Genomic DNA, 24,253 nt, shown 5'->3' on the forward strand with positions numbered 1-24,253 from the left:
AGGGGTGGCGAGACGATTGTCTGTATCGTTGCCTTGGATTTTATGGACCTATTTTGAGGCTGTGGGCTAAATTTGAGAAGGTCCACTGAGCCTCCAATGGCCCTGTTGGTTTGAATTTCTTTGTTTCCTATTTTGCTTTTGGCCTGAGACATCTTCTCTCTTAGTTTATCTAATTTATTTATTATTTTTTCTTTTTCTTGTGACTGTAATTCATCAAATGAATTCATAAGGGCGCTTTCATCATTAGATATTCTGGAACCACCCAAGTCCGTTCCTGGTTGTGGACTGCAGGCCATCTCCTCCGTTCTCTGTGGGGAAGGCAACATCTCTTTGGCGATTTTGTAGAGCTTGTTCCTGAATCTAATATCTCTTTCTCTTTTTCCACAAGTAGTGGTTTTACTATGCTGTCCGCAAAAACCCTTGTGGGTATGATTTTTGTTTTTATAAATTTCCATTTTTGTCTTATTATTAATAAGGGTAGTCTCAGCGAACGGAAGGCTAAAATAACTTTGTAAGGGCCATTTGATTGAGTTAGCGGAAGTAAAGCATGAAGATCAATATGAACTATGCTTATTCTCAGGATTTTACTTAGGGCAGTTTTAGCTCCTTCGAAGCTTGACCAGTCCCATATCTCAGACCTTATCGTTAGGCACACCTTCTTAGGTTGCAATGTTAGATTTTGCTTACACATGAGATCGTTTAGTTTATATTTTCTCATCCCCTTTGCCCCAGAGTTTGGTGGGGCTATTACTGGAGGTCCCCTCTGGTAGTTATTATTGAGGGCAATTTTGGCGTCCATATCCATCACTTTTTCCGTTAGCTTGGAAGTTGAGCACGTCAGAAAGTCTATCTTTTTAAATATGCAGTCCAGTGTCCTAATGACTAGTTGTAAATGGGAGGACTCATTTCCCAGCTGGTTTTCTTTATCCCGGATCTTTTTCCCATCCACATTGGGCCCACCCTTGACGGGAGTGCTCGTTAGATTACAATTGTGTAAGGTGGTATTTTGGGACTTGGGAATGTTATTAGCTACATCCAAGTCACTTAGTGGAAGAAATCTATTGTATGTGGTAACTGCTGCTTGAAAATTTGACTGGTCTCTTCTTTCCTTAGCTTGTAGCTTGGGGCTAGGGAGGAGCAGTAACTCCTCTGCTTCTCTGAGGCATTTCCTCTTGCCCATAGCCACAGTAGATATGAGCTAAATAATGTAGATAATACAGGAGAGAAGAAGGGGACTTCCTACCACAGTCAATGATTTGGCTATACAGCTGAGTTTTTAACTCCAGGGATTTCTCCGCAGTTCATACAAGAGCTATAATAAGAGTCAAATTCCGATAAAGATTTACCCCTGGTGAGGGCTCAAGTAGATCATCTCAGCTCAGCCCTCTTCACGATTGATTGTTCAAGGGAAGGGCTCTCAATTTAAATCTTGGTCCAGTCCCCCATCCCTCCCCTATTCGGTCTCCAGGAAAAGTGCAAGCAGGCTTTACTTGGAACAGAAGGTCTCACCGCTTTGTGAACTTCCAGGCTTTTGTTTTGTTTAATTTAAACTCCCGTCTCCTCTCTCTTCACCCCTCTCTGCCGAAAACTTCTTCTTCACCTCTCAGAGTGTAGTTTCAGCAACCCGAAGCCTAGCAGCCTCGCAGCTTTCCACTCTCGCTGATTGGGATGACGAAGTGCAGCTGGAGAAGACTGCTCGAGAGGGAGGCTGGGTCCTCAAGCCCGTCGGGTTCAGCTGCCCGTTCAGGCACCTGAGGACTTCTATGATCTCCTCTGGTCCTCAGGTCCTCCCCTGGCCTGGCTTCAAAACTTCGGCTTGGCTCTTTCCCTTCCCCAAGTATTAAGACTCCGCTCAGGCCCTGTCTCCAGGCTACAGCTATAGCAGAGGTGATCCAGTGCCCGGGAGTAATTTTAACCAACGCTTGCCTTCTAGTTCCTTGTGTAGCCGGTGATTCGGTGTCCTTAAACAGGGGAGTTTCTCTTCGGGTTCTGACTCTGGACTCCCGCTGATTCTCCCTGCTCCGGCGGTCAAGATTGATGGGTTTTCCTCTGGAGATCATGGGGTTGTATCCTTCATCCCAGGGTATGGTCTGAAAACTAAGCAACTCTGGCAATGGTCGGTGGCCCAGATGGCTGACTGCCTGGGAATCATATGTATACTGTTTTAGGTTCCATGATGGAAGAAAGGCAGGATATAAACGGAAGGAAATAAATTGCCCATCACTAAATTTTATAATTAATTATTAAATGTGTATCCTGCTCCTCCTCCCATTGGAGTCAAGGCAGCAAATGATTTGTATAATCTGCCTCTGTTTTGGAGCAGGATAAAAATAAAATCAACAAGAAAATACTGTATATTTAAATACATTGTGTATGTTCTGACTTGCTTTAATCTGGGTGGAATATTATTCTTTCATGACTACAACAACCCACATCCGACATGAGATTGGGATCTTCACAAAGCCACGTTTTAAGTATTATTATTCAGCACATCTATAAGCTGATTTTCCTCCAAAGAGGAGAGGGTGGTAAATCCCACTTTATATTGTCTTTACGACTGTGAAGTTGGCTAGCTAGGCTGAGACATGATGATTTGCCCAGACCATGTTGTGAGCTTCATGGTAGAGCAGATGTGAACCCAGCTCTCCTCATTCCAAGATCAACTCTAGACAGACTACAGGTATACTGGCTTTCTCACAAAGAATGCAGCTTAGACTCTGAGTTTTACTGCAGATTTAAAAAAGGTTTAATAATGTCAACAGCACTGACAGATAGGTAGTTTGGGGCTGCAAAAGTGATCATCACTTTTAAAGCACTGAACAGTTTGTGACCAGGAAACCTCAAGGGATGTCTCTAATAGGATTCTACTCATCCACTGAAATAATCAGACACCTCATGTGTGTCTCCGCATGGCTGGTGGGAACAGCATCAGGGCCTTCTCTGTGTGGCACCCAGTAACCCTGCCCTCGGATATCCATGCCATGCATCCATCCATCTTTGTTGTGTGTCTTACCGTTTCAGTATGCTTTGGGCATGGTTCCTGTATGATTCCTCTTTATTTCCCCAGGAATTTATCTGCAGTTTTCCCTTTGCTGTTATTAATATGTTTTAAAAGTTTAATTTTGATCTGATTTGTGCTTTCAATCTATTGTGGTTTGTTGCAGGAAACAACCCTGAAAACTCATATTCCTTACCATGTTCCTTGGATTAGACATGAGAAAATGCTGTGCAACATGTGCTGGCAAAAGATTGAAGAGAATTCTTTTGTTATCCAGTTTCACTCTTTCCATATCATCTCTCTCTTCTTCTGCCTATGAAAATAAAATGTGCTTTAAATAATAAAAAACTGCAGTCCTGAACACACTTGGTAGAGAGGAAATACCACTGGAGAGAGTGATCTGGGTCACACAGCTTGCTAAGTCAAATGATAGGTTACTGGGACCCTGTAAATTTGTCAGCTCCCAAGCGAGGAGTGAGATGCTGCTCCGATTCTCTCCAGCTTTTTCTTTTCCCATGCTGTGCTAAGCCAAGGCCCAAACCAGTGCTCACCGTAATGTTCTTTCTTCACTAACCACAAGAATTAATCAACCAAATGGAAGAAAGACTTGTGCAAAATAAACCTGTTGTGGTGGAACAGAAAATTCTGGGTGAATGTGCAAAGGGATGTTGGAATAGATTTGGGTATGTTCCTAAATCTTTATTCTTCATAAATCAAACTGTAAGAATATAAGAAGAATCAGAATCATATAAGAAGGCCAATGGCTTATCTAGTCTGGCATGCTGTTCTCATAGTGACTGGCCTGTGGGAAACCAGTCACTTGTTTGATTCTCCTGCAACTGGAACAGTGGACCAGAAGGTTGGTGGTTGGTGGTTCACAGTGGTCTCCAGGGACGACTGTGGGGAGCATTCCTGCATTGCAGGGGGTTGGACTAGAATGGTCCTCAGGTCCCTTCCAATTCTACAATTCCATGATTCTGATTCTATTTGGTGCAAGTCTTTCTTCCATTTTGTTGGCACTGAAATACACACGGAAGAGGAGTAGAGACTTCAAGATCCTCTCCTCTCCAGGAGCCCACCTAGGAATACGAAAACAGGTCTGTTACTGCTAGTCCATGAGCACATGTGTGAAATTAAGATTTTACTGCCCTGGCAAACATCGCTGCAATACAACACTTGTTCACATTAAATTGACTTTGGCATTTGACTTCCCATTCACTTAGTTTGGAGAGATCCTTTTGGAACTCTTCACAATATCTTTTTAAGAAGGCTTCCATGTTTCCCTGAATCTCACTTCACCATCACTGGCTTCCCAACTGGGCAGCAGAAAGGAGAGTAGCCATGAGCTGTGGCAGAAACCACTTCCCCATATTATGTTAGTTGATCCCTTGCTTTCAACCCTATCGCTGCATCCCATCATCCCAAGCCCTGCATAGGGCACTATCCAACAAACATCTTCCTCCTCCCTTTTTCCTGTAACTTTTTGGTTGTGGGGAAAAAACAATTTTACAAAAGGACCACATTCTACTTTACAAAGTCATCATTTAAAATAGAATGACATGGTTGTTGTTTTAACTGCAAAGCTACATTGCTTAGCATATTGTGCCAAACTTTTTCAACACTTCAGCATTTTACAAACTAGAAATGAAGATCCCTTAAATATTTATTTCTGCCCTCATCATTTACTTTTGAAATAAGCTTTCAGTTCTTGCTGTAATTTAGACAGGAGGTCTCAGGCAGAATCAAAAGGTGCACCGCAGGGTTAGATGAATAAGAATGTTACTTATTTGTATTCTAGGCTAAGGCCTTTGTCTTCCATCTCATAGATGTTCTTGACATTTTGTTTGTTTATAGTTTGCTCTCATTCTTCCTGCTCAGTTTCCAGAGATGCAAATGTTACTTTCGCCTTCCTTTATGGGGGGGCGGGGAGCATTATTGGAGGTAATGTGAATTTTTTTTTATTTAAAAAAATTAAATACAAAATCCAGATGCTCAGCAGCAAAAGTGAAACCTCACTTGGCAGGCTGCCAAAAGCTGACTCCTGCGCTAGGGAAGTGTGGCATTCACAGCTCATAGGCTGTGGGATCAGATACAAGAAAGAGGACCCACTCTCAATCTGAAAATATGAATATTCTGGTTTTTGAAAACCAGTACTTCTTTTTAAAAAACATCCTTGAATTTTTATTGATTAGTGCTGCCTTTCATTTTGTGATTTTTGGTGGTGGGGGAGAGGAAGGCTGGACCCCCAGCTTCAAGCGGTGCCTTCTCTGAGATCTCCAAGAAGGCTGCAAAATGCGCCTGCTGGCACTGCTTGAAGCTGGGGGTCCAGCCTTCCTCTCCCCCACCACCAAAAATCACAAAATGAAGGGCAGCACCATGTTCCTCTCTTATGGTGATTTGTGGGGAGGATCCTAGGCACCCACCCAGCCTCTGGTACTTAAAGATCTGCTGCCAGGACCCAATAACTGCTTTGCTTCATTAAAGGGAGGCAGTAGCATCTTTACAATCACCTAAGGCTTATTTGCATATTCAGCAATGAAAGTGTGTCATACTGAGTAAATGGGCAAAACCAACTATGTTGAATAGGACTGGAAACAAAGGATCAAGAATAAAAGTGGTCACTCGCAGGTGAGCAAAAACCAGCACAGTTACTGTTTGGAAATGACACAAAGTGCGAGTGCAGGACTTGACGAAGCAGAAGACCAACATTCATGGAAACCTAATCAAAACAAATCCCCTCTTGACAGCCTGGAGGGCAACTGACTAGGCCTGTGGGGAAGAAAGGAGCAGCGGGAGGCCCGGCTGGAGCTGAGGCTGCTGGCAGAGGTCAGGCTCTCAAATGGCGGGAGCGAGAGGGAAAGGAAGGCAAAGCTAAGCTACCTGGGAAGATAACTTGGGGCTGGCATGCAACTACTCACGCAGGTACAGTCTATGTTTATTGCCACATTTCCACACCCATTCTTGCTAAATTAAATGGTTTTTATAGCCTTGTATACAATAAGAGGCAACAGAAAAGAGGAGCTTGACATTGTGCTTTAGAAAGGCGAAAAGTTTCCTTGCCTGCATAGCCCAGAGGTAGTCGAGACGTAGCTTCAAATCCACCTGCCTGGAATGAAGTGCCAAAGCACAGGAAAACAGCAAGATGGCCAAGATGGGTTCATAGCCACGAATATAAAAAGAGCCACCCCTTTAGAAAGAAAGAAAATGTGCACATAAGCTTTCCTTTTCTTTTACAAAAAAACCACTGTCATTTTCAAAAAGTGCTTGAAAACAACGAACCTCCATGAAATCCTTTGTACACTACAAGTCTTGAATCCCAACCATCTTAGAGGGAGGAAGCAGTGGCAGCCGCCATCAAAGAAAGCAATGGCTGGTCTTTCTAGATTTGTGGAGAAGGGAGCAGGAGTCTCCTCACTTCTCACAAGTGCATCTGCCTCTCTCCTGATTCCTCTACTGTCATCTTTCGCTTATGCTAGGTTGAAATGCAGGATGAAGGAAATGAGGAGCTGCACTGAAGTCTTTTACTTCAACAATAATCCCAGCTTATAGCAGTGCTGGAGGCAGATACCAGACACACAAAACCATTATTAAGACTATCTAAAGAGTCTCATCAGTATAAAGGTGCTTTGCATAGTTAATACATGAAACAGAGAGCTGCTTTGCACCAAGGACCTTACAACCCTAATTTAGACAGAGCATGGGGAGAGGAGAGAGGCAAGGGCAAATGCAGTCTGCGTTGATGTGAACTTTGTTTTGGTTATGAATGAGGACTGTGCACTTAAAGGCTAGTTTAGGCCTGTACTTCAACAACTCCCACATACATTAGAATCTCTACTTTGCACTGAAGGTGTGGGGGCAAAATATGAAAACAACAAAACTCTTCCTTAATTATGCAATGAACTTACCCCACTGCTTTTCTGTATCCGCTGAGTTCCAAAATGACTATGTACAAAATTGTAACAAAAAGCAGGAGGATCATTTTTGGCAAGGAAGATACGCGTAGAAATATTGCCAGGGTCAGAGTCCCCACAACGCAGGAGAGAAATGCATAATGGGCTGCATCGCATGGAAGTTCACTCATTGTCTTATTTGTCCCACCCAAAGAAATGATAACTATGGAGCTGCTGGAATTAGTACTCCAAACCCAAGGCATACATCCAACCTAAGGGAGAAACGGAGTTGAGAGCTGAATGAAAAGTTTCAACGGTGAATGTTCACACAAACACACATGTCCTCCATTTGATGACAACAGCATTAGGGGTGAATCTAGAAGTGATGCTAAATGTGTCATTTGCTATCAAGTCTTTTTAAAAAACAGGTAATTTCTATACCACCTTTCACCTGAGGATCACAAGGCAGTTTACAATATAAAAACACAAAAATACATAACATGGTAGCAGACAAAAATAAAAGTTTTTATGGACAGTTTAAAAGTCCATAGATTGTTTAATTAGCCAAATGCCTGGGAGAAGAGGAATGTTTTCACCTAAACATATGTAGCAAAGAAGCCAGATGAGCCTCCCTGGGGAAAGCATTCCACAAATGGGGAGCCACTGCAGAAAAGGCCCGTTCTCATGTTGCTGCACTCCGGACCCCAGAAGGGCCTCAGAGGATGACCACATCCTGTTTATTTCTTTAATGGAGGGCATTCACACCGTTGGATGAAAATCAAGACGAATTTAATTAATAGATTACAGTCATTTGTGAAGCAGAACATTTGGAACAAGATCCTCCAAGTTCCTCCATTGCTTTTATAAAACTATGAGCCCTTCAATTCACAAACAAATTTGGGAAATGTAGTGACTGGCTGCACAGGATGATGAACTGCACTCCACCACAAAGGTGAGATGTATCCGTGTTTCAGACTTCCAGGTGCCACCGGAATGGCAGATGGAGCATGAGCCTGTTCTCTCTGACAGGCTTGATCTCCACTAGGGCATGTTGTTGTTGTTTAGTCGTTTAGTCGTGTCCGACTCTTCGTGACCCCCTGGACCAGAGCACGTCAGGCACTCCTGTCTTCCACTGCCTCCCAAAGTTTGGTCAAACTCATGCTGGTAGCTTCGAGAACACTGTCCAACCATCTCGTCCTCTGTCGTCCCCTTCTCCTTGTGCCCTCCATCTTTCCCAAAATCAGGGTCTTTTCCAGGGAGTCTTCTCTTCTCATGAGGTGGCCAAAGTCTTGGAGCCTCAGCTTCAGGATCTGTCCTTCCAAGTGAGCACTCAAGGCTGATTTCCTTAAAAATGGATAGGTTTGATCTTCTTGCAGTCCATGGGACTCTCAAGAGTCTCCTCCAGCACCATAATTCAAAAGCATCAGTTCTTCGGCGATCAGCCTTCTTTATGGTCCAGCTCTCACTTCCATACATCACTACTGGAAAAACCATGGCTTTAACTATACGGACCTTTGTTGGCAAGGTGATGTCTCTGCTTTTAAAGATGTTGTCTAGGTTTGTCATTGCTTTTCTCCCAAGAAGCAGGTGTCTTTTAATTTCGTGGCTGCTGTCACCATCTGCAGTGATCATGGAGCCCAAGATCATGGGAATAGGGAAGTCCAAAGGTGATTAGATGATCACCAGGGCTAGCTGGCTAAATTAGTTCTATTTGGGCCAGCGAGGAGACCAGGGGAGAATTAGCTGTGAGATCCCAGAGCGAGTAATCTTCATAAAAAGGGGATGGGGAGGAAGGAAGGGGAAGGAAGATCAGGCTAAATTCAAATTAAAGGCCAGGCAGAATAGCTCTGTCTTACAGGCCCTGTGAAAGGAAGTTCAATCCTGCAGGGCCCTGGTCTCCTGGGACAGAGCATTCCACCAGTTTGGAGCCATCACTGAGAAGGCCCTGGCCCTGGTGGAGGATAGTCTGACTTCCTTAGGGCCCAGGACCTCTAAACTATGGTTATTCACGGACCTTAAGGTCCTCTGCGGGGCAGACCAGGAGAGAACCTCTGTTCTATGTTTGTGAAGCAACCAAACAAAAAAACCCTTCCATCATTTCAGTAATCACTTGTAATACCCACCATAGAGGCAGAATCCCCAGTATTTATGACTCAAGGTCAGTAACATGCAGCAAAATCGACTGATTGATTGATTGATTGATTGATTGAATTGATTGATATACCACCCTTCATCATAAGATCACAGGGCAGTGCCCACAATAAAATGCAGGATAATGTGGAGACGTTTGACTGTGCTGCTTCAGGCTACAGAGTTGCATGCTTATGTGCTTCCCATGAAATAAGCTCCTTATGTACAGAAAAACAGCAAGTCAGGATGAAAGCCTGGCATCATGCTAGTTTTCTACTTGTAGGGAATCTTCTTCCATGGTGAAGCATTCAAAAGCTTGCAGTGCGCACTTCCATGTGAAATGACACAGTCCGGGGAAAACATTACAACCAGATTTTGCTGCATATATAAACTGATTCTTAGCAGCAAAAGCCGAAGTGAGAAATAAAATGTAGAATGATTTAGCTTTCTTGGACTTAGAGGAATATAGGTTTTCAGTTTCAAAAAGACACATCAATTATAGTCAGCTGTTTATATGATAAGGCAATTATATATGAGGGGGTTAGCATGCTAATGGAAATGATCTCAATGACTTAAATCAGAGCAAACTGAGGGGATGGCAGGTCTCTCCATGAATTAGACAACCATTCCTATACACTCACCACACAGCCTTGTGCCACTGAATAAATTAATATTACAATAAAAACACATAAAATCGTTCGAATTTGTATTGTCAGGCACCCTGGAAAACACTGAAAGACAAAAACAATAGTCTCTGTTAATTCAAAAACAAGGTAGGTATGTTATTTATAAAATAGTAAAAAACAACAAAAAAATGAAACTGATGTCTTACATTTCATTTGGCGCAATAAAATTTGTTTGTTGTGCATTCACAAAGATATATCTTCACATTCAAGCAAGCTAATTCTTATTTCAGCTGACTCCTATTCATAATAAGTTCGACAGGCTAAGCATTAGCAATTCATTCTCCCACTTGGAAAAGGAGTCTGGGGGAAAGCCTCATGACTGTGATTAAAAAACAAACCAACTAATTTAAGTCTGCAGTAAAACTGTAAAGGGTGAATGCAAGAATGTTGGGAAGGGAAGTTTTAAGGGGGGAGCAGGGAAGGTGGTGTCAGTGGGGAAAAGTAAGTGCGGGTGGAGGTTGCCTGCATATGTGCATGCATGCATGGGGCTGGGATGAAGAGGGACTGCACTTGTGGCTTTGCCCACCCAATCTTGCTGCCAAAGATGGCTCCACCTTGCCATAAAAGGGATGCCACGTTTCTCCAAAGCAGAAGGAGGCTCCAGAGGCAACCTTGATAGCAGGTAAGGGGAACCTTTGGCTTTCCAGATGTTGCTGAACTACAACTCTCATCAGACCGAGCAAGCATGGCCAATGATCAGGGATGATGGGAGTTGTAGTTCAGCAACATTGGGCTAGCCAAAGGTTCCCCTGACCTGCTATCAAGGTTGCCTCTGGAGCCTCCTTCTGCTTTGGAGAAATGTGAAACATTACTTATATAAGCCTTGCACTGTGTTAGGTGCTGTACACTAATAAAATTAAATAGGTTCCTGCCTGACGGAGATATGACATGATGCAATGCTTAGTAAGTCTCTTGCGAGGATCAAGAGGCCACGGCATTTGAGATCACTTACTTGTACTCGGGTGACATGCAGGTACATGATACATGCCACCAGGAAGCATATGCAGAACACCAGAAGGACAAGCACGATGGTACTCCTAGGAGGAACATGCAGAAGCCGAGTCATTGAACATACAGAAAACCACCACCTCCTCACTGGAACTTGGCAGACGGATTCTGGTTAACTATCAAGCATTTTCCCTTCTTGTGCAAGCAAGAGACACAGGCTAGGTACACCCTAGGGGATTAATGTGCATGTGGCTCATTCTTTCTGTGTGTGCCTTTTCCCACCTTCATCCACAGAAAAGTGCTTTAAATTATATGACTCTGAAATCAATCTGCCCGTGTTACCTGTCCATGTGGGCGGTGCTTGGTGAGATGCATTTATATTGTATGTTGTCTCCTCCTTTAATACTCCCTGACCCCCATAAATTGTGTAAATCTGAGATAGGTTTTTCTCCCTCCCACATAATACTACAACCAGGGGCCATCCAATGAAGACAAACAAAAGAAAGTAATTCTTCATTAATTACAAAGTGAAACTATGGGATTCACTAGTGCGGGATGCCGTGGGGGCCACCAATAGAGATAGCTTGGAGAAGCTCTTAGACCAAGGCAGGGTGGGGCAAGACGATCCATCGCTCCTAGTCCTGGTGGATCTGGGTTACTAGGGTGGGGGAGGGGGACCCAGTTCTGAACCTGCTCTCTTGATTGGGGGGTGGGGTAGAATGTAAGAAATAAAGTTTTCTAATGAATCCAATGTTTGCCCAAGACACTCCGATTTCATTTAAAAAGTTTACTTGGCATTTAATTTAAAACACTGAGAAAGCACTTACTGTGGGATTATTAAAAGGTAGACAAGGCCAAATAAGGCAGCTAGAATCAGTGACAAGACGACAGCACTGGTGAAATATTCATCCTGAAGCTGGTGATACTGTGAATGAGGTGGGAAAAAGAGGCATAAATACAATTATTGACCCATATCAATCACACCTCCTGGTTCTAAAGACAGAAATACAAGCATGCACAGCAGTAATCTGTAAGTGTGCTCGCCAGATTTGCCCCTGATGACCACATCATTTCTTTCTGAGTTTTCAAAGTCAGTGTATGGTCAGGAAAAGTAGCCAGAGTGCTTGCAAATCCAGCATGAGCTTCCTCCCCACCTCCCTTCAAAATTTGGAGCTGGGGAGGAAGTGTGCTGACCAAACACTGCTAGAGTGGAGGGTCTGGCCCTCCTTCCCCAGCTCAGAAATGGAACCGGGAAAGATTGGAGGGGCCTCATCCTGAGACTTGGAGGTATTAGAACCAGTCTTTTTTTTCAGCCTCAGCATAGTTCCATCATCTCTCAGGTGGGTGCCATTGCAGGAAAACACTCCCTCACCTGCGTCTTGCCTTTACGTACTTCTGAGATCCCCAAAACGAACATTTCCAAGTCAAAATGGAAACTGGCCAGTGTGTGAAAGTCCACATTTTTTATAAGATTGATGACTCCACCTAGTTCCTAGCTGCTCCTAGCCACGACTGGTCAATCTACAGGGCGGCACCAATTCATATTTCCTTTTCTTCAACCCCTCTCCCATGTAGTGGTGGTGGGCTTTAAGCTTTCCAGGCAGGCCTCTACCATTGCACACAAGCACGTTTGCGCAAGGGCCCTACTGTGCTGAATCAAAGAGAACGAGGGAGCGGATATAAGGTTACCAGGTTAATGCGCTGGATCAATGGGATAAAAAGGACTGACAAAACCCGGGACCAGGAGGAAGGGACGCTGGATGAAGATTGGATTGTGCTTATTTCTTTTTTCTATCGTTAGGATTGTTTTATAAAATTGATGAATGTTAGAAAAATGTTGAAATGAAATTACTTGGCTCTAGCAAAAATGTTTAAAGAACTAGGTAAGAATATTATGGTTATGAGAAGTTGGTAAAAATAAGATTTAAGCTTTAAGCCTTAAGGTTTTTTATAAGATAAGATGAAAATAGATTAAGGTAATGTAATGACAGAATATTATGAATTATGGAAAGGATTTGCTGTGATGATTATTAATTGGGATACAAGAAAAGGGAGGAGGAGGAGGTCAAAGAAAGAAGGTAATGAAAACTGAGAATTTGAATTTGAGAATGATGGATTTATTTTTTCTTTTTTGTCTTTTTTTTTGTAATTCTAAATTTCCCCCCCAATAAATATCATTTAAAAACAAAAAACAAAGAGAACGAGGGAGGAGGGGGCACCCCAAAACCAGCTGCTCTAGCACAAGGCACTCATTTATTTACAAAACACTTTTCTATTTTTTAAAAAAGTACAAAGCTTTATACAATACTAAAAATAAAACCGACCTGAACACAAGGGGGGAAAGCATCACTACATAGTAGGAAAAAAGCAAAACAACCAATAGAATCCAGGTAACCTGCAGGAAGGGGAGCGTCTTCTGATTTTCAGTGTTTGAAAGGAACAAATTATGCATTTAGACATAATGGGAAACTTGGGTTTCTTCCTTTGTGCAAGCTGTACACTTCGTCCCTTTGCATGCGAATGAGGAGGGAAGAGGACTTGGGCCAATATATTGACAAAGGCTCCATGAAAAAGGAAGCCAATACTTCATTAAAAATATAGGAAAATGAAACCTTAAATGGGAAAAAAAGCAAGCAAGCAAGCAAGCGGTAGTTTCTCTTTTTATTTGACTGATAAACTTAGTAAAAGCCTCACTTACTTTTTGCTCGCGCTCAATCTGTTTGTACCTCAGGGTGAAAAAATGTAGGTCTGCCATCTCCGACTCAGTTTGCCGGGCCTCTATTAAACGGCCAATGTATCGATTCACTCGAGTTCCAGGAGTGTTGTACACAACATTTGTAGAAAAAGAGGAACGGTTCCTGAGTTTTTCTGATGCTGTCCTCAATGCCCTCCTCTGTGGCAAAACCAGAAAACAGCAGGGTAAGCTTTTTTATATAAAAAAAGTTTTCACGAAAGATTTCTTGTACGTATTACAAAATAACCAAATAAACAAGGAAAAGTGCATACAGCGTCTCCATTTTCAGTTCCCAGAGTCATTTTCACAGTTTGTTTACATTTGGTGTAAAACACTCTTGTCATAGGCAGTGTGTGGTTGGAAAAAGAGAGGGCGAAGGAGAATGATATTTCATTCTATTGTGTGTTGTGTTTGTGCAGGGTTTTTGTGTCAGCGCTACATAAGTAGGTCCTCTCTCTCTCCCTCTCTTGAGAGAGAGAGGTTGGTTGTGTGTGGTTGGTTGCAGTGTAGTTTGTTTGTGAGCATGTGGGGAGGGGGGTGTTGGGTCAAAGTAGCCATACTGATTCGTATGCTTTTGGGGGGTAGGATTGCCATACATCTGGGAATTCCTGGACATGTCCTATTTTGGGGTCCTAAATGCCCATCTGGGAGGAGGGGGGGATTTTGCATGTTAAAGCAAATGTCCTGGATTTTGGGTTAAATTTGGGGGGAGGGCATGGCTCTGGTACAGGCTCGGGCTCAGCAGCGACAGAGGTCTATCAGGCGATTGCCAACAACTTTTTGTGTCTGTATTTTTATCTCTTGAAATATGGCAACCCTAGGTTTTTTAGGGGGTAGGGGGAGGTCATTGTCTTGTTGTGCTATATATGTGAGAATGAAAAGCCACACCCTGGTGAAGACATCCATCCTTCTTTGCTTGTCCTCATGCTATTTTAAATTTGTTGGTTAACGTTTCTGGTAGGACAGTTTTCTTCTTCTTCTTCTTCTTCTTCAACAACAATTTAGTATTTATACCCCACCCATCTGGCTGGGTTTCCCCAGCCACTCTGGGCGGCTCCCAACAGAATATTAAAAACACAATAAAAGATCAAACATTAAAAACTTCTCTAAACAGGGCTGATTTCAGATGTCTTCTAAAAGTCAGATAGCTGTTTATGGCATGTGCCACTACTCTGCCTGGTTCCCTGTAACCTCACTTCTCACAGTGAGAGAACCACCAGAAGGCGCTCAGTGCTGAACCTTAGTGTCTGGGCTGAATAATGGGGGTGGAGATGCTCCTTCAGGTATACTGGGCCAAGGCCATTTAGGGCTTTAAAGCTCAGCACTAACACTTTGAATTGTGCTTGGAAAAGTACTAGGAGCCAATGTAGGTCTTTAAGGACCAGTGTTATATGGTCTCGGTGGCCACTCCCAGTCACCAGTCTAGCTGCCTAATTCTGGATTAGTTGTAGTTTCCAGGTCACCTTCAAAGGTAGCCCCACGTAGAGCACATTGCAGTAGTCCAAGCGGGAGATAACTAAAGCATGCACCACTCTGGTGAGACAGTCTATGGGCAGGTAGGTTCTCAGCTGGTGTGCCAGATGGAGCTGGTAGACAGCTGCCCTGGACACAGAATTGACCTGCACCTCCATGGACAGCTGTGAGTCCAAAATGACTCCCAGGCTGCGGACCTGATCCTTCAGGGGCATAGTTGCCCCATTCAGGACCAGGGAGTCCCCCACAACCACCAGCCCCCTGTCCCCCCAAAACAGTACTTCTGTCTTGTCAGGATTCAACCTCAATCTGTTAGCTGCCCTCCATCCTCCAACCACCTCCAGACACTCACACAGGATTTTCATCGCCTTTACTGGTTCTGATTTAAAAGAGAGGTACAGCTGGGTATCATCCGCATACTGATGAACACCCAGCCCAAACCCCGTGATGATCTCTCCCAGCGGCTTCATATAGATGTTACAAAGCATGGAGAGGACGAAACCCTGAGGCACCCCACAAGTGAGACCCCAGGGGTCCGAACACTCACACCCCTCCACTTTCTGGACATGGCCCAGGAGGAAGGAGCGGAAAAATTGTATAACAGTGCCCAAAGCTCCCAGCTCCTCTAGACAGTCCAGAAGGATGTCATGGTCAAGGGTATCAGAGTCCGCTGAGAGATCCAACAGAACTAGAAAACTAGCCCTAGCTAGCAGAACTAGGAAACTAGTCCCTAGCCTGCAGGAAATCATCGACCAGCGCGACCAGGGCAGTTTCACTCTCATGATTGGAAGGGATCCAGATTGTCTGCATCCTATAGACATGCCTAGAGTTGTTCAGCAACCACCCGCTCAATCACCATGCCCAAGAATGGAAGTTGGCCATATTGGCCAGGTCCAAATATGTTTTTTAAAGAAGTGGTTTAATAACTGCCTCTTTCAGTGGGTCTGGGAAGGCTCCCTCATGGAGGGAAGGATTCACCACCCCACGAAGCCCATCGCCCAGCCCTTCCCGGCTAGCGTTTATAAGCCAGGATGGGCAAGGATCAAGGAGACAAGTGGTTGGTTTCACTCGTCCAAGCAGCCTGTCCACATCCTCGGGGGTAACAGATTGGAATTGATCCCACACAACAGGACAGGACTCTAGCACTCTCCCGCCCCGGCCCTGCTTCCATGGTGGAGTCTACCTCTTTCCGAAGCTGAGCAAATTTATCTGCAAAAAACTTTGCAAAATCATTGCAGGAGATCTAGGGGTCCTTATGGGGCCCCAATGGCAAAGGTGGTTCCGTTAAATTATGAACCACCTGAAAGAGTCTCCTGCTGCTGTTTTCTGCACGTGCAATAGAGGCGGTGAAGGAGGTCCTCTTTGCCGTCCCCATCACCACTTGGTAGGCTCAACGTTGAACTCTATCCCGTGTCCGGTCAGATTCAGAATGAGTTATCCACCACCGGCACTCTAACTGTCTCAGCGATTGTTTCATTGCCCTCAGATCTGGGGGAAACCACAGGGCTGTCCGGGCTCCATGCAATTGGAGAGGGCGCTTCAGAGCCAAATAGTCAATAGCCCTGGTTAACTCCACATTCCAGTGGGCCACCAGGGAATCAGCTGAAAGGCCATGAACATGGGATAAAATATCCCCTACCACTCTCTGGAAACCATTTGGATCCATTAAGTGGTGGGGGTGGACCATCCGAATCAGTCCCACCTCCCTGCAGAGGGGAAGGGTTGCAGAGAAGTCTAGTTGCACCAAGAAGTGATCTGACTATGGCACTTTTTTGTTTCACTTTTACTTAGTGTCAGATCACCCACATCCATAGAGGTGAACACCAGGTCCAAGGCATGTCCATGGCTATGAGTTGGGTCAGACCTATTCAGGGACAGCCCCATGGAGGCCATGCTTTCCACAAACTCCCGGGCGGCCCCTTGCATGGATGTTAAAATCCTCTAGGACAGCCAAACTAGGTGTCTCCAGGAGAACATCCGCCACGAGCTGAAGCAGCTTGGCCAGGGAATCCTTGGTGCAGCGGGGACGTCGGTACACCAAAAGGAATCCTGTACTGCCCCTATTGCCCATCTTCCAGAAAACTGGGTCTTCCCAATAGGACACCTGGTGTAAGCTAATGACCACTAAAAATCACTGCAACCCCCCCTCCCTGCCCATATGACCTGGGCTGCTGTGTGTACAAGAAACCTGGTGGACAAACAGCGGTAAGAACAGGCCCATCTGCTTCATCCAACCAAGTGTCTGTTATACATGATAGGTCAAGTCCTCCATCCATGATCAAATTGTGGATGGCAGTGGTCTTAGTAATCACTGACCTGGCATTGCACAGCAGCACCTTCAGGTCATGTGGGTTTCCCTTGCTGATTCCAGTATCCTTCTGGTCAAGACCAGACCCAGAGTCAGGGATAGTCTTCAAACAACGGCTAAACCTGCCTCCTCGGGAATGACATCATCTGGTCTTAGCGTAACTCTTCCTCCTACCCGTGATCACTGAGACTGGGTGTCCCAGTGCATCCCCCCTCTCCCGTGGAACCTGCCCCAGACATTCTGTTGCTGGGGCCCACTCCCAGGCAGCCCTGACCCTCTCCTCTTGAGAACAGAATGCAAACTATACAATAAAACAATAGAAACTAATTAAAAAACAAAAATAATTTACAACTATACTAAACTTGCCCCAACTAAATGTTCACCCTACCCCCAACAAACAAAAACAAACAAAAAACCCCCCAAATTTAAAATGCCACAGATTAAAAACTATTTAATAGCATTTAAAAGCATTTTTGACATTCGCCCCAGTTTGTTCCACTCAGTTTGGGCTCTTCAGAACTCACAGCAGGGCAATGTCTCTCTGGCCTCTCAGGAGCCTCTGAAGCAGAGCTGGGTGAGTCTGGTCTCTGCCCCCTAGGCCAGGTGGAAAGGGCCTTGCAGGAAGCGGACTTCAAAACCCACAGCCATACATTTTGGTACAAGCAAGGTACATTCTTAACTTATCCATTAATCACCTTAAACAATGTATTCGAACATACAGCACATACATTTTATCCTAGCAGCAAAAAGACACAATTCTGCTGGCTTCTCAGATACCTGAACAACATACGGAATGTCAAAATGCTCTGAGGAGTGGTGGTGTGTCATGGGAGCAACTTTTTATTAATGAACCTGAGACCAACAATGCACCCCAAAATCTATCTGAAGACGTGAGGTGGAGGGGGAAATGGCTGGCTTTCAGGCAGTGGCCATCTGCAACTTCTCTAGTCTAATGAAATGGAACCTTTTATTTTATTTTTTAAAAGGTTACATGAATAAATGGGCATATACACAGAGCGCTTCTCTATGTATAAACATCACTTTAGGGTGTCTCCAAGGTAGCCTTGCTGTGGCTTCAGCTCAGCATGCAGACAGACCCAGGTTCTGTCCCTGGAATCTGCTGGTAAAGCTGGGAAGATCCCCAGTCGGAAACTCCAGAGAGCTGTTGCCAATACTGAGATAGATTGATCCAGGGTGTGCCTTGGGAGAAAGAAGCTTCCTATGTTTGAGCTTTTGGAGGTGGTTTGTCAGACCCCCAACCCCAAAATATCCATTTGTAACTTTATTTTTAGATTTACTTATGATTCATGTGGAAATTATTCAAATTTGGTTGTACTTTTTCATGTGTTTTACTTATTGTTTATGATTGCTTCTGTTGTGCTTGTTATTATGTAAATGTTTTCATGTTGCCACTTTGAGCATGGTTTTACCCAGTGCTTTTTTTTCTAAAAAAAATTTTTTTCTTGACGCAAGAAAATCACCATTTTATAGTTCAAATCGGGGAAACTAAATACAGTAAATGGACAAAGTACAAAGATTCACAAAATGTTTAAAGGTATGTGTACCCCTGCATACTCCCAGCAAAAAGCAGTGGTTTTACCCGTGGAAAGGCACCATACAAATAAGATGATGATGACTAAATTTGTAAAACCGTGCTGCCTTATATACCGTGCAGCCCTTTCTGGCACAGCTCTTCTCCTCAAATGAGGGCAGGTTGTCAGTCCCATGCTGGAGGCAACCACAAAATGCCTGACAGCTGAACTTAGGACTCCTTCCGGCAGTTCATTCAGTAATGAAGGCAGAGAGTGGCCTGCATGGCACATTTCTTAATGGAGGAAATAATAATCTGGCCACCAGGGTAATTTAGAATTAGTGCATGGATTGGGTGCAGCCCAGGGACATGTGGAGGGATCAGTACAACTGCTCAATTTCTTGAAAACTCCATGTCAGTTAGGGAAAGGAACAGATCACATAGTTTTCTGCAATGACATGGGGGGGGGGGAGGAGTGTGTGTGGGGGGGAGACAGAAATGTAAATTTAGGGCTGAAGATGTTCAAATCAGGACTCTTTCACCCTCTGTTTCAGCCAGAGACTGAAAACTGCAGATGTGTTTTAGAAATAACAATGAAATGAGCTTTTTTCTTATGGAGCAACCATAGAATAGCATCATCTAGTGGCAAAGAATACATTGTACAGTGGTACCTCGGGTTAAGAACTTAATTCGTTCTGGACGTCTTTACCTGAAACTGTTCTTAACCTGAGTGAAATATACTCAGAGTCTAGAGTGGATTTCATGCTCTTTATTCAGCTCATAGTGGTGAGGAGGAATGAAAGTTCCCCCAAAGTATCTGCTTTATGTACATTATTTACACAATGGGCTACACGTGATTGGCCAATTCCAGAATTCTCCTGTAAGCCAATCAGGTTGTGGATTCACTTCCATCTGGAGCTGGATTGGGTGGTTCCTGCCAACCAATCATACTGCTACATTGTTCAAGGACCAATCAGACTGCTGCTTTCTGAATCCTATTGTTCTAGGACCAATCAGGCTGCTGCATTTTGGATCCTATTGTTCTAGGACCAATCAGACTGCTGCATTTTGGATCCTATTCAACTCAGTACATAACACCCCTCCCCTCTAAGTTCCAGTCCTGCTCGGAAGGTTGCATTCATAGTCCTCTAGGTACGCCGGCGGCCTACGTGTGCGTTGCGACCTGGGGTGTTCCCTGGTCCAGGGTTCAGGTTCTGGCTCATGTTCCAAGGATGCTGGCTGTGATGGGGCTGTTTGGTCTGGTGCAACCCGCTCGCTCAGTCATGGTTCTGGTTCCGGTGTCCTTTTGGCCTCACGGGTCCTCTCTGTATTTACTGATTCTGCCTCTCCTGCTGGCCCCTCCTGTTCTATGGGCCTCACTGCCCCACTGTTCCCTTGGGACTCCTCTGACCTGTCCTCCTCCTGGTTTTCTCCCGGGAATCGACGCCATATCTGGTCGCAGTGGCGGCGCCAGCATTGCCCCCCATCCGTTAGCACCTTGTACGACACGGGGCCAGTGACCCTGGTGACTGTGGCGGGTACCCATGCTGGGCCTGCCCCAAAATTCTTTGCGTACACTGGGTCCTGGGCCTCGAAGGTCCGGGGGTTCCTGCCTTCCCCCACCACTGCCTCATCCTGAGCTCTATCGGGGTGAAGGCGGTCCAATCTGATTGCAAGGCACCGACCGATTAGTAGTTCAGTGGGGCTCCGGCCAGTCGTTGAGCTGGGGGTGCTGTGCTGTGCTAGAAAGAATGTGGCAAGGCGGTACTCCCAATCCCCTTGCGTCATGCGGTGAAGGGTGTCCTTGGTGGTCCGCACCATGCGTTCTGCTTGGCCATTGGTGGCAGGGTGGAATGGTGCTGAGCGGATGTGGCGGATGGCGTTCTGCGCTGGGAAGGTTTGGAATTCTCCTGACGTAAATGCAGTCCCATTGTCTGAAACGAGAGTGTCAGGGAGCCTGTGGGTTGCAAACAGCCTGCGTAGTACCCGGATAGCTGCGGATGTAGAAGTGGATGGTACCAACAAAAAAATTCCTTCCAGTAGCACCTTAAAGACCAACTAAGTTAGTTCTTGGTATGAGCTTTCGTGTGCTTGCACACGAAAGCTCATACCAAGAACTAACTTAGTTTTGACTAACTTAGTTTTGACCAAGAACTAACTTAGTTTTGACTATGGCAGACCAACACGGCTACCTATCTGTAACTGGATGGTACCAGTGTGACTGCCAGACATTTGGTGTAGGAGTCCACCACTATGAAGAATGTTTTCCCCTGAAAGGGGCCAGCGAAGTCCACATGCAGGCGTGACCATGGTGCTCGGGCGGACTTCCAGGACTGGACTGGGGCCCTTGGGGGATCTGGGCAGGATTCTTGGCAGGCCTGGCAGTGTTTGACCCAGGCCTATATCTCTCCGTCGATCCCCGGCCACCAAACATAACTCCTGGCAAGGGCCTTCATTCTCACTACCCCTGGGTGTGTCTCGTGTAGGACTGTGAGGACCCTTTTGCGGAGGGGCTGGGGAACAACGACCCTGCTTCCCCATAACAGGTACCCCTTGTGGGCCAACAGTTCATGTTTATGGGTTGTGTAGCCTGCGAATTCTAGCCATCCCCTCCACAACCAGTCCAGGACCTGGGAGATGACCCTATCATTATTGGAATGGTGTGCAACTTCTTGTGCCTGAATGGGGCGGTTGGGAAGCAGCTCCAGGCTCATAACCTCTTGTGCAGGTGCTGGGTTGGGGCCTGTTTCCAGTAGTGGTAGCCTGCTGAGGGTGTCCGCGTGGCCCATCGCCTTCCCAGGGTGGTGAATCAGTGCATACTGGTAGCTGGCAAGGAAAATTGACCACCTGAGGACGCGAGGAGACAGCACTTGGGGGGGGGTCTGCTTTTCAGGGGCAAACAAGCCAAGCAACGGCTTGTGGTCAGTCACCACGGCAAAGGGCCGCCCGTACAAGAAATCTTGGAATTTTTTTATCCCTTCACGATTGCCAGACCCTCCTTGTCGATTTGCGAGTAGTTCCGCTCGGTTGCGTTGAGTGTCTGGGAAAAGTATGCCACCGGCACCTCTCTTCCATCCGGGAGTTGGTGTCCCAGGACAGCGCCAATGCCATAGGGCGAGGCGTCGCATGCTAGCACCACCGGCAGCCTCTCGTCAAAGTGTGCCAAGACCGAGTTTGAGACGAGCAAGTCCTTGACTGCCTGGAATGTGGCCTCCTAGTGCTGGCCCCACACCCAAGGGGCCCACTAGTCCAGGAGTCTGTGTAGGGGCTCCGCTACCGCCGCCTTATGGGGAAGGAAGGAATGGTAAAAGTTCAATAGTCCCAAGTAGGCCTGAAGTTCAGTCTTGCTCTTGGGTGCTGGGGCATCACAAATGGTCTGTACCTTGTCCCCAGTCGGTTGGACCCCTTCTGCGTCCACCATAAATCCCAGAAAGTCCACCTGAGGCACTCCTAGTACACACTTTTCCCGCTTCACCTTCATCTTGAAGCAAAGTTCTTAACCCGAGGTACTATTTCTGGGTTTGCGGAGTCTGTAACCTGAAATGTTTGTAACCTGAAGCATCTGAAACCCAAGGTACCACTGTATTTTATTTAATGCAACCCAGGGCTCACCCAAACATCCTTGTGTGGCACGTTTCTGGGCGCAGCTCTGCAGTTTGAAGCTCTGTCCAGGAGCCAGGACCATCTTAACTGTTGGCTCTAGTGGCGCAAGGCGCCAGAGCACTGGGCTCTCGGGGCGCTGAGCGTTGGAGTCCGGGGCAGAGCCGAGTTCACCCTCGAATTGCAGCAGAAGAGCCATATTCTTAGGGGCACCAAGCTCCGGCTGCTGAAGCCGCCGTGCTCCCCAGCTGTGGGGAGGAACGGCGTGAGCCGCCAACGCGTCTCCTTCCCTGCTCTGCCTTCCCTTGCCGTCCATGTTCCACCCTGGAAGCTGGAGATTCTATGCTGACATTGGGCGTTAGTGTATTGGATGCGGCATTTTCTTTCTTTCTCTGTCTCTCCCTCTCTCCCCACTTCTCTTTTCCTTTCCTTTTAAGAAGTGGGTGAAAATGGGGGGGGGGGGGCGAGGCTTCTGTTTGCACTCTAGTGTAAGTTTCATTGGCATCCTGTTTGTGAGGCAACAGAAGTGGTGCCGAGACTTGGGAAGATTTACCGCCAGGGTATTGAGTGGAGTGGGTAGATGCCTTCATTAAAATAAAATAAAAATAAATAAGGAACAATGTAGGAGAGGATGCGAAAATTATAGGAAGCACCTACAGTTTTCTGATAATCATTGAAGAGCAACCCGAAGTCCTAGAAGGTAAGGCCCACTGTAGGACTTACTTACGAGTAACAAGCCTAGATAGGGCTGAGCTGTTCGATTTGACAAAAAGGCAGGAGGGTGGGAAGCTAACCCTTAGCAGTCTCAGTTGGAGCTTACTCCCAGGTAAATGTGCATATTTCTGGACAGGAGTGCTAAGGATAGCACTGTTAGGCTGCAGCAGAGGATTGCAGCATAACAGTTTAAGCCTACTTAGAAGTAAGCACTGCTGAGTGCAATGGAGCTTACTCCTAGAGAAGTAGGCGTACAATTCTGGAGTGGAGCGCCACTGATTTCAATACAGCTTTTCCAAACTGTGTAAGAACTGTGAGGCTTGTAGAGAAATCACATCTTGCAGGTCAGCTGGTTGGCTTTCTGTTGCAAATGGAATGTGGCTATCTCTGAGTTTGTTTGTTTTTAAACATATTATTTATTTTTATTTATTTTGTGAAATTTCTATACCAAGTGATTGTAACTGCCCTGCCCCGCCCCCCCAAAACACCCCAAGGCAGTTTACAGAAAGAATAATACAACGAAATTATTAGTGAAAACAATTAAAACATCCAAAGAATTGGAAGCAGCAATAAACTAAGAACACATCAGCATTCTCAATATCTGCATAAACAAAAATGTTTCTAGCAGATGGCAAAAGGAGTACAATGAAAGCCCCTTTTCAACAGAACCCATCAAAGCAACTCACCACTCTGACTTCAGAAGCAGATTATAAGAAAAATAGTTGTAATCTTTTGTATTGTTAACCTGTTTTAGGCTGTAAAACTTAACAGGGCTTTCCTCATTTAGCTATTTGCTTGAAATATTTTCAGCCCCCCTCCCTTCTTCACAAGGGACCCCAGGGTGGGGTGCAGTAGCTCCATTTGAAAAATAATAACTATCAGCACAATATAAACAGCACTCTTGCATCTGCCCACAAGACAGGATTTTAGGTAGCTCTGAATTTCACAGGTTCCTTTTTATCTGAGAGGTATTGTAGCTCTGGATGCGGGGGGGGGGGGGGTGTTCCTGCCTTAAGAAGATCTCCCTGGGCTCAGTAGTTAAAAAACTATTACACTGGCAGTGGCCCCTTTGGGGGCAAAGCACTAGAAAGAGTGGCAACAGGCTTGCTTGGAGGAAACTTGGATACATTCTAGTCTGGCTTCAGGGCTGGCCATGCCACTGAACCTGCCTTAGTAGCCATGGTTGATGACAGTTGTTGGAAGAAAGATAGGTGGAATGTGACCCTGCTTGTTCCCCTTCA

At 45.5% G+C, this 24,253-nt stretch overlaps 1 protein-coding gene and 1 long non-coding RNA gene across 5 annotated transcripts in view; one reads left to right on the top strand and one right to left on the bottom strand.

The window, feature by feature from the left end:
- The window catches only part of ADCY1 (adenylate cyclase 1), a 234,389-nt gene that overhangs the window by 23,206 nt on the left and 186,930 nt on the right, over positions 1 to 24,253 (bottom strand). For both annotated transcript variants that reach the window (XR_013978367.1, XM_080975772.1), the window contains exons 9-15: positions 13,351 to 13,545; positions 11,480 to 11,577; positions 10,657 to 10,741; positions 9,660 to 9,749; positions 6,904 to 7,160; positions 6,059 to 6,185; positions 3,195 to 3,311 (exon numbers count right to left, since the gene is read on the bottom strand). Coding sequence is in view for 1 of the 2 variants with exons in the window: in XM_080975772.1 (XP_080831898.1) it covers positions 3,195 to 3,311; positions 6,059 to 6,185; positions 6,904 to 7,160; positions 9,660 to 9,749; positions 10,657 to 10,741; positions 11,480 to 11,577; positions 13,351 to 13,545 (969 nt within the window). In the remaining variant the exon portion in view is untranslated. The remainder of the gene's footprint in view (positions 1 to 3,194; positions 3,312 to 6,058; positions 6,186 to 6,903; positions 7,161 to 9,659; positions 9,750 to 10,656; positions 10,742 to 11,479; positions 11,578 to 13,350; positions 13,546 to 24,253) is intronic.
- The window catches only part of LOC308460063, a 59,577-nt gene continuing 38,873 nt past the window's right edge, over positions 3,550 to 24,253 (top strand). For 2 of the 3 annotated variants that reach the window (XR_013978439.1, XR_013978441.1), the window contains exon 1: positions 3,550 to 4,095. This is a non-coding gene — a long non-coding RNA (uncharacterized lncRNA). Of the gene's footprint in view, positions 4,096 to 5,745; positions 5,921 to 24,253 lie in introns of all 3 variants that reach the window. The other variant, XR_013978440.1, reaches the window with a different exon arrangement.

Source organism: Podarcis pityusensis (genome assembly GCF_964106645.2).
Source record: "Podarcis pityusensis genome assembly, chromosome: 12".
Taxonomy (NCBI): Eukaryota; Metazoa; Chordata; class Lepidosauria; order Squamata; family Lacertidae; genus Podarcis; species Podarcis pityusensis.